Raw genomic sequence first — 11,186 nt, forward strand, 5'->3', positions numbered from 1 at the left:
CTTAACTTAAGAAACAAGGAGTTGTTTGTAAAATATGAAGCTTAAGCACTTTTATGTTAGCTTGCGTGCGTAAGATTTGAAGCAACTGCACTTGTGCGGGTTAATTTTAAATACTACGCATCTTTACGTTATGTTGGCGTAATTAAAGCTATAAAATCAAAGCTACAAGTACGCGGTTTATAGCTCAAAACATGGACATGGAATGGAATTTAAAGAAATGTATAGATGAAATTTAGAAATTAATCGTGCTATATTACTACTAAATAACCTATGCAGTTTAAAGTAAACTACTGGAAGTTATGGTTATTTGTGGATCGCATTTCTTCAATCCTTCAATTTCTTCAATTTTCGGACACGGATTTAAATAATAAGCTTCATTCTCTGCTCACAGGACAGCAGTTTTACTTAGAGAAAAGCATCTTGAGTCGGTAGAGATTGTCCTTTTGTAAATGATTGTTTTGATTTTGTGGTAGAAAATTAAAATGATATTCCACTACGTTAGTCGTTTTCAACTTAACGGATTTTAGAAAAATCTCTTACTTTCCCTCACGTAAGTTTGATATTTTTTCACGGGCTCATGCGCAATTCACCAGAACTAACGCATGTGTATTAGAAATGCGCATGCACAATTACTTAAAATCTAACGTACAGAATCGTACAGAAGCGTTTCGAAATCACCCTATTATGTGTTTTCTATGGCATCAAAAATTATTCTTCTTGCTAATTTTATGGTTAAATGAAATTTTCTATGATTTGGATTTTTTTAACATGACTTTTAATCTATATATTTGTTACTTAAGTGATAGTTTAAGTAGCGTTCAATAGTTAGTTATACGTGAAGTGTTTATTTAGAATAATTTAGTAATTTTATGGAAAGGAAAACTTAGTTACTAGGTTATTATTCTTATTATTATAATAAGTATTTATTTTTGATTCTTTTTAAAATGACTGCAGAAATTTTAAACATAATCAGAGCAGAGAGAGATGGATTTATCTCATGGCGGAGATGGAAATAATAATAGTTTTAATATTTTTGCTTCCTACTTCGCTGAAATATCCCGGCCTCTTACTTATGATGGTTTGTGAGATTTAATGGCAGTCGGAAAGATTTTAAATAATTACAAAAATTCAGTACACAGACAATTTTAAAAATATCGTGGCTGAGTCGCGATGGCTCAGGGGATAGAGCGTTCGCCTTCCAATGATGCGAACCAGGTTCGAATCCCAGTTGATACAAATTCCCCATCCGGCTTCCACCGATCACAGTGATAACGTGAAATATCCTCAGTGGTAGACAGATCATGGGTTAGAGTCCCCTTGCCGTCAGACTATCCGTGGGAGGTTCTCGTGGTCTTCCGCTCCATGTAACGCAAATGCGGGTTAGCTCCATCAAAAAGTCCTCCACGAGGGCAAATTTCTCCCAATATTTGATCCAAGAGTTCCCTTGTCTTCTGGATTGGATTCAAAATTACAAGGCTACGGAGTTGAACATCAGTAGTCGTAAACCCATAAAATTGGATCAGCTGTTCAAAGACGGTTATAAAAAATATCGCAGCTATCTCTTAAAAATATTTAAAATCAAAATCAAAATTCTTCCAGGAAGGGAAAAGTCGTGAGTTATTTTTCAGTTTGTGAATTCGAGTGTTTTTAAAATTACCTGACTGTTGCACCAACTTGCTTTCATTTCTTTTTACTTTTTCATTCTTTCTATCAGTCGTTATTTTACACCGTGAGTATTTTATAATGAAAAATATTTATGAATTTCTTTTAAATTTTATCATTGAAAGCACGTGTCAAACCTTACAATTCATTTTTAAAAAAACTTCAAAAATTTGACTCGCACATAACTTTTCAGTATTACAAGTACACCGAAACTAATTCCCGTTCATAAATCTGATTGATTAATTATTCTAAACTTTTTTCTTATTTTTAGTAAATATTAATTTTTATTAAGTTAAAAAAAACATATGTTGTTAACAATTTCAAAAAAACATAGTGTCAATTTTGTGGCATTTGTTTAGGAGAATCATATCATTATTTGCGTGATAAACATTTCCTATTTTAACACTCGAATTTTTATAAATTTAATTCTTTGATCGAACCAAATCCCTCAACTAGAATTAACTCCTAAACTGAAAAATATTCTAAACTAAAATAGATTCCTTTAAAATGTGCTTCAAATTCCTCTAGATAAATGTTTTCTTCTAAACAGAGCTTTAAAAAGATAAAATCAATTTCAATTGATTGATTTGATTCAAAGAAAAGACCCACTTTGTTAATGAATATTTAAATTATTTCTCACCGAGTTTTTGAATTTAAAACAGTCCAGTAATAACATTTATATTATTATTTTTGCAGGAGGATTCTACTATACGTATTTTTAGATGGTAGTCAAAAATGAAGTCAAAGAAGTATATTATTATCGTAAGCATCGTAAATTATTTCTTAACCAAGAAAAAAATAAAAACGCTTTCGTGTCACTATTTAAAAAACGATGGTCAATAACACATTTTCTCTCTCCCTGTCCCGTTAACAAAACATTTATTTCGGTTAAATAATTTGGGTAAATAAAAGCAAAATATAACATATTTAGAACATTCAAGTGACTCTAAGGTCACGTGCTCGAAAATGTAAGTAATTTTAAAAATTATATTTAGTAATTCTAAAAATGCTAATTTTTATTTGAGTAGTTCAGTGATCTAAATAAAGTTTTTAAATTTATATTTACTTAATATTTAAAAATAATACAGTCAAGTATACATGTTACGGTGAAACACCGAAATTTGGAGAATGTCGACATTCACCGGTGAATGTCAACATTCACGTAGTCGCTTGGTGTATGTCCGAAATATTTGCTAAATACCCTTATTTCTGACTCTCACCGGTGAATGTCAACAATCACATAGTCACTTTGGTGAATGTCAGAAATATTTGTTATATCCAATTTTATATTAATTTATTCGTTAATATTATTATATTTATTCTATATTTTAATACTTACTGACGATAGATTAGAAGAAACATCAGTGTTTGGCGTATCGGGCAAATATATGGCGGGCAATAAATAAACATCAGTGTAGGGTACACCGGGCAGTGGCACTTAACTTTAAAAAAACATCAGTGTTGGGTATACCGGGCAAATGTATACCGGGCAGTGGCACTTGACCTTAAAAAAACATCAGTGTAGGGTATACCGGGCAAATGTATATCGGGCAGTGGCACTTAACCTTAAAAAAACATCAGTGCAGGTTTAAAATATCGAATAATTGTAATTATATCCACGAATAAATACATATCAAATCGAATGTAATAAATATTTCGGACATTCTCCAAAGCATATCGGTGATTGTCGACATACACTGGTGAGGGTCCGAATGTACAAGAATGTAATGAAATATTCGATCTTTCACCGACGTATTTGGTGTTTGTCGACATGCACCGGTGAAAGTCAACAACCACCGATTTCAGTCTTTCGCCGTGACCTATACATATGTGTACCTTGGAAGGCATGCCGAAGTTTATGATCTAGTAGTAGTCAAATGAAATCTCAGAGTATTATGAGCATTTAAGTTTATATCTATTTACTAACTGTTTTATATTGAGGGACATACGTAAATTTTATAACTTTTACTTTTTGCGCTTATTGCCAATAATTTTGAACCTTTAAACCCTAGAGTTAAATAAATTTTTTGCAATTATTCTTGGATTTCTTTCAATAACTATTTATTTTGTTTGTGGTTTGCATAATTAAATTAGTTTTACAACGGCGTTTTTTTTAGTTAGTATGATGAATTGCTCAGTTACTTAAATAAAACTTCGTAATTTAATTTTTTTTCTAATAATTATTAAAACTATTTATAATAATTATTAAATCTATTTATAATAATTATTAAAATTATTAATCATCATAGTATTTAAATAGACCATAGTATAACAATAATAGATCATAGTATAATAATAAATGTTTTTACTCGAGATACAATTTAACTTTTGACATATTTATATTCTTTTACTTAGTTAAAACCAGAGGACCACGTGCGTGTACCTAAAATTATTAGCCTCATGGCAGTATAATGCTTATTTTGCTTATTTTATTTTGACTTATAGAAGTAAAAAAGAAATTCGAAACTGTAAAATATTTTTTTTCTTGCTATTCCTTTGTACTTCAATAGAAGAGGTTATATAATAAGGAATTAAGTAACTATACTTCAGAAAAGGGCCTCTCAAAACTAGCGAAAGTCAACTGCCCGTTAACGCTTCTATATTTTTCCCTGTGATGCATTATAATTACCATTTTTACTGCCATTTGTCTAGAACTTAACAGTTAATCGAGAAAAGATATTAAATATTGTTAAAATGAACAGATAGATAATCTGGATAATTTTGAGCGTGAGATTTTGTAGTTTATATAATTTTTTATACTTATAAAATGTGTGTTTTCACATAGAAAATAGTTACGTAAAGATGTTTTTACAAATAAATAATAATTTTATAGTCTTTCCATTTTGTTAAAGCAAAAGAAAAATGAAAGTAATTTGATTTCACTCTTTCGAAAGCTAAAACAGTAAAAATTTTATAAAATATACCTACAAGAAACTTGTTTATGACACTGCATATATTTTCCTACTGTCACTTTTATAGTAAGCACAATTATTAGCTTACAAAAATATTCTAAAATATTATAGACCATACTTTTAAGCTGCACTGGAAAATATGCTGCAATTTTACCAAATACCAAATTTGGAATAATAAAGAAAATGCATATGTTGTATTTCATTACAACCTTTAAAATGAGTATTTGTAATTAAAAATGAAGTTATGAGCATCAATTTATGTATCAATATAATGATAAAACCAATGCATGCAAAGAATTGTTGCTTACGTATGACTAAAGGGCAATAAAAAAAAACAACAAAATTCTTGCTTCAGAAATTTAATTCTTTTTGGATTAGGTTACAGTATCTTCTAATTAATTCAAATTTAAAAGTCCAACATCATACAAAATTTTTTTTTATAGGATGGCTAGATGTTTCATTATAAGATATAAAACATAGCAGATCAGATATAATAATTTTAACATAACTAATTAAGCTTCAATATCAAACAATTTGAAACATTAAAATCATTCGACATATGTTAAAAAAATAAACAAAAGTTTTCTTTTCTTACAAAATATTTATTGTAAGAATATTGAAAAGAATTTAAAACTTGTCAAAGATTGATTATGAGCATTGTTCATTAATTTTATCTACTTCAGCAAACAAGTACTCTCCAAATTTCTGAAGCTTTGTCTGGTCACCATAGATGCCCTCATATTTGAAAAACTTAGCTACTGCTATATTAATGGCAGGTAAAGAGTAATAAAGATCATCATTTTTCAATCCTTCGGCAGCTTCGATCAAGTACCGTGCAAAATATTTAGCCAATTTGTCTTCATTTTGTTTTGTTAGTACTCCCTGATTTTTCAAAAAGTGACAAGCTGCGTAGGCGTATGCTTTGAACAATTGGTCTGCTGTAATAAAGCCTCCAACTTTTTCTGCTTCCTGATTAATTTCTTGGGAAATACTGTTTGGTATCATTACATCAGCTGCTTTATTGAAATCATCTATGGCCTTACGTACAGCTCTTTTGAAGTCTTCCATATTTTCATATGACACTGTAAAAAGTTTGTAGTAGTAATCGTCAGGTATGTAACTTCTTACATTGTTTACAAATGATGAGCATTTAAAATCATAATTTTCAGCATTGTCATAAATTTTATCTACTTCAGCAAACAAGTACTCTCCAAATTTCTGAAGTTTTGTCTGGTCACCATAGATGCCCACATGTTTGAAAAACTTAGCTACTGCTATATTGACAGCTGGTAAAGTGTACAAAACGTCTTCTTTTCCCACTCCTTTGGCTGCTTTGTTGAAGTAGCCTGCAAGACTTTTTGCCAATTTGTCTTTATTTTGTTTTGTTAGCACTCCCTGGTTTTTCAAAAAGAGGTAAGCTGCTTTAGTGTATACTTGGAAAAATTGGTATGATGTAATAGTGCTTCCAACTTTTGATGCTTCATATTTAATTTGTTTGGAAAGGCTCTCTGGAATCTTTACACCTGCTGCTTGATTGAAATCATTTATGGACTCACGTACAGTTTCTTTAAAATCCTTCTTATTTGTATATGACACTGTAAAAAGTATGTAGAAATGGTTGTCCGGTATCTTGCTTCTGACTTTTTTTACAAATCGTGTCTCGTTGCAATCACCATTTCTTACGATTCCAGAAAATATAATCACAGCGAAGAGGAGAGGCAGTAAGCTAGCCATGTTTAAATGATCCCAAGATCTATGTCCTTTGGATGATTTTTGTTGAATGATGTGAACTACACTGAAACATGGACAATATATATACACCAGTTTAATTAAAGAATGATCATATATCATGTAGGATTTGATACACTATCGAAAATTGATCTCACGTTGAAGGATTGTTTGAACAGTTTGTGAAGTTAACTTATGCTAAATTGAATAAGCTCTCGGACACGTACTGTAATAAAAGTAGAATATGATTTATGATTAAGTTGATGAACAAATGTTTTCAGATTACTGGACTCATTATTTCATCAAACAGTTAGAATAATTTTAGAGCATATGCCAGATAATATCTTTTTTTCTTGGTTTGGAAGCGTGTAATATTAGAAGTACGTCAGCTAAAAATTTGAATTTGAGAAGTACATTTTTTTATACAACAACTGCATTTGAATATTATTTTGTTTAGATTATTAATTTAAGACTAATATTTAAAACTATTTTTAAAATTTAACTATTTTATTTATCTCTTTTTTAAAGTGTTTTTCCGCTATATTTACTTATGATGGCCTCTGAATTCACACTACACTCTATTGTTGCCTTCTAAGACAGGGCTCAAGCTTACAGTACAGTTTTTGACTTAATGCAGCTACACCTTTGAGCTGTTTTTTTGCTCCAATTTATAAATTTTAAAAAAATGCTAATTAATTTAACTAAATAATTTTATTTTTTAACCGTCTTAGAACAGCCAACCCAATTGTTTGGGTTTACGACTACTAATTTTCAACACCATATCCTTGTAATTTTGAATCCAATCCAGAAGACAAAGGAACTCCTGAATCTAGTTTTGTTAGAAGCTTTTCTTCATGGAGGCTTTTTTGATGGAACAAACCCGCATTTGCTTTACAAGGAGTGGAAAACCACAACAGCCTCCCACGGTTAGCCTGACGGCAAGGGGACTCTAATTTATTATCCATCGACCACTGATGATTTTTCACGCCAGCACTGCAGTCGATGCAAGTTAGCTGCAAAATTCATATTGTTTTATAGATATATATTTAGATTTGAACGCTTTTTTTTAGCTTTAACACGCTAATTGTCATGGCAATAAAACTCCTTCTGCGCTCTAGTATCTTTTCTAATTTCACTTTTAGATCCAATGTAGTTCCAATTTCTAATTAATAAATTTAAGACTTATTTTCAAATTTAAATAGTACATCAGTGCTCAAATTCAAATATTTTAATTTAATATTTAAATATTTTGAATTTAAGTATTTACTCAAATAAACTAAAAAAACTAAAAAACTACAACCAATAAACTATAAAATTACCTTATTTCCTATTCTGTTCTGAAGCAGTCATTAAACTTACACTACTCCTACCTTAACTGTTAATTATTTTTAAATTTATGAAACTAATATTTTTATTTAACTTTTGCTTCAATTTTATTTTCAACAAAGTTTTCTTTCTATAATGCACTAATAAGGAAAACTTCAAAATTCGCTCTACACTCAATTCTTTTGCTGTTTATTCTAAAACAAATACTTCACTTTAAAACAGTTCTTACTCTAACTGTTATTTTTTTTCATTCCTGAATTTAAAAATAATTATGAAATTTAAATAATCATTTATCTTTTTTTTCTATTTTTGACATGTTAATGATTTTTCCCAGCTCAAATATACTATTAACGATTACAACAAAATCTCTCTTTGCTCTATAGATTAGCAGTTTATCACAAAACAATTTTTATTTTGCTTCCTAACCGTCATTGAACAGCTGACCCAATGTTAGATGTTTCAACTATCAATGACCAACTGCAGAGATTTCTAATTTTGGATCCAGTACAGTAAACAAGGGAACTCCTGGATCTAGTTTTTGGAGAAATTTGTAATCATGGAGGACATTTTTTTATAAAACTAACCCACATTTTCATTAAATGGTGAGAAAAACCATGAAAACTCTAACCCTTAATTCGTTTACCACTGATGATATTTCACATCAGCACTGCGGTTGTTTCAATTATTGTAAAACAATTATAAAAGTTGATTGTTTTAATTTGTTAATCTTAACTCTGCTTTTAAATTCATTCATTTATATTTACTAATTTATTTTCATAAACTAATTTATTTTCCAACCCTTTTACCAATAATTTGTTAGACTACGAAATTCATACTACACTAATAATTTGTTATAAACAATAAGAAGGCTTTATTTTTTTTAACAGTAACAGCTTTTTAATCTTAATATTTTTAATTTATTAATTTATAATAAATTTTTATATTTAAATATCCTATTGATTTTTTTTATTGCTGATTTCTTTTTCTTTTTTGATAAACTATAATGACCACAAAATGCACTCAACGCTCGTTTGTTTTGTAGTTAACTCTAAAAAAACATTTCTTTAATTATAAATACCCCGCACGATTTAATCCATTTCTAAGCTAACAATGGCTTAAACGAAGCGAATCAAATAGAAATGGAAAGTAAATTTGCATTGACCGTAATTTTGAGGTGATTTTTCGTTTTGTCACTTTCTTTCTCGAAAACTGGTACTGACTATGGTTCACGGGGTATATGGTGACATTCAGTCATGCGTTAAGGTGAAAGTGTCAATAGGAAACAAGTCGCTTTACGCCATAATCTCCCAAGGTGGTTCCTTAGGGGGAAAAAAAACTTCTCTATTTCTAGTGACATAATCGCTGAAGTGTAAAGTATTTAATCTGTTACAAAATGAGAATTTCTTTTATAGATCTTGAAAGAATCAATCTTTCTTTAACTTGAATGCTTTTTTTTTGTCTTATGTTATGATGAAATGTTGTCTATAACTGAAATAAATTCTCGCTGTCAAAATTATTGCTTAAATATTTTTTTAATTATTTTGAATAAAAAATCATTCTTTTTTTTATTTAGAAAGGCTTTGCCAAATTTAGATTTCTTTTTAAATCTCAGAATATTTTTTTCATTTTTAAATTCTGTATGTAAAATGCGCAAAATCTCCAATATCAGGGCCCGCGCTAAGTATTCGTCAATAAATGCGATGCATCGTAATTTTGGCGAATAAAATTGTGTTTAGAAGTATTGGAAAAGGATTTTTTCCACTGGAAAGAGAAATATATATTTAACTCAATCCTTAAAATTATTTGAAAATGAATTTTTCTAAAGTTTAATATTTGGTTGAAACACCTTATAACAGGGGTGGCGAACCTTTATGCACCAACGTGCCAATTTTTCTAAAAAAATTGTTTAATGAGGTCATAGACGTGCCGACAAATAGTTTTGACTTCGTGATTATTGGGTAAATAATAATACTAAATACTATCAACTCAAAACTCTTTGCTTACTACGAAAAAAAAATTGCAATGTCTCAGTTATAAGCGTAATTCAACATAAAGTAACATCAGTGTGACTTATGTTGTTGCAGATTAGATGACAAATAACTTATATTAAGGTTATAAGACGGTAGTTTAAGCAGAACTGTTAATTTTTTTTGCTAGTTATTTATTGTTAGCTTGGGTTTTTTATGCTTATTAATTGCTTTCCTGGCATTAATTGTTCATTTTTTCTGTTAATTTTTTGTGAATATTAAATTAATTGTTAATATGCTTCATAGTGAACTTTGTGATCGGTGGCGTGCCCGAAATATTGTGTCGGGTGCCACAAATGGCACGCGTGCCATTGGTTCGCCATCCCTGCCTTATAATAACAGAATAAGGTGTGGTTGTATAGTATAATTGACTAATTGATGAAAAAAGGATAATGAAAATGACAGTTGAAAATGAAAACTGGATCATAATTACAATGAAACTTTCATTTAGTATTTGTAGAGGTCGAGATAAAAAATTTTATTTTATCCATAATAAGACTTTGTAAGTTGAATAATTAACTTTGAATAATAATGTTAATAAGACCTGGCCATGGGAGATAAATCCCCCAGGACTAGTCTAATCAAAAGCTAATTTAAAAAGTGATTGCATTGTTCCCAACAGAGAGTTAGAAGCATGGGAAGAGATCCAAGATTTTTAATTTATCGAAAAATAACGCAACTGAAAAATAAAGCCAATCGCCCATACTCAATATAAATTTGAAAATAATTTGGCAAAGGCGAATCGTCGTAAAGACTGTGAGAATCAGTATAACCATGTAACTGAAACATTTTTGTGGTAAGAAATAAGGAATAAAGAGTTTAAAATATGTTTTTGTTTTCGATAAAGTGAATAAATGAGTCTTCATTAGTATTAAAATTAAACGTTGTTCATTACATTGATCGATTTGAAAAGAATAAAATATTTTATATTAGCTTTTCATAAGTAATAAAAATTAAATAATTGATTCAATTTAATTAAAATTTGGTTAAGAATGATTAAAAAAATAAGTTTCAAAAATATATAAAAATTTTAAGAGCAGGAAAATATGTAATGCCTATTGTGACATCACACACTAAAGCGTATTTTTGTAAAATTTCTTCTGTCCACATTCAATAGCAAACCTTCAGGCTACCAAAACAATGATGTTTGAGGATGAAAATTATAGTACAATGTCTTCGGATCACCTTCTGAGAGGTTAGCCAGATCGTCGCAAATAGCACATTTTGCAGCTCTAATACGACTCATCTAAAGTATTTAGAGAAAATACACAAATGTTCCACTTTAAACTAAAACAGGAGGAGCAAAAGTAAATTAATTATACAGTTCATTATGGTTTTTTTTAATAAAAAAGTGAGTTTTAAACGAAACCAGCTATTCTTAGCTATGTGTTCATCAGTGACGTCTTTGCGAAATTGTGCCTGTCTTAAAAGTTTCCTTTTTGAGAGAAAGTAATATATATATATATATATGATCTTGAAAGAATCAATCTTTCTTTAACCTGAATGCTTTTTTTTATTTGTCTTCATTTTG

General features: G+C 29.5%; 1 protein-coding gene across 1 annotated transcript in view; it reads left to right on the top strand.

Annotated features, from left to right (window-relative positions):
* The first annotated feature begins 2,349 nt into the window (after positions 1-2,349).
* Positions 2,350-11,186, top strand: part of LOC107444918 (cuticle protein 14-like) — a 13,195-nt gene continuing 4,358 nt past the window's right edge. The window contains exon 1 of the mRNA XM_071178103.1: positions 2,350-2,424. Within this exon, the coding sequence (XP_071034204.1) occupies positions 2,398-2,424 (27 nt within the window). The 5' untranslated portion in view covers positions 2,350-2,397. The remainder of the gene's footprint in view (positions 2,425-11,186) is intronic.

Source organism: Parasteatoda tepidariorum, chromosome 2, assembly GCF_043381705.1.
Source record: "Parasteatoda tepidariorum isolate YZ-2023 chromosome 2, CAS_Ptep_4.0, whole genome shotgun sequence".
Lineage (NCBI taxonomy): Eukaryota > Metazoa > Arthropoda > Arachnida > Araneae > Theridiidae > Parasteatoda > Parasteatoda tepidariorum.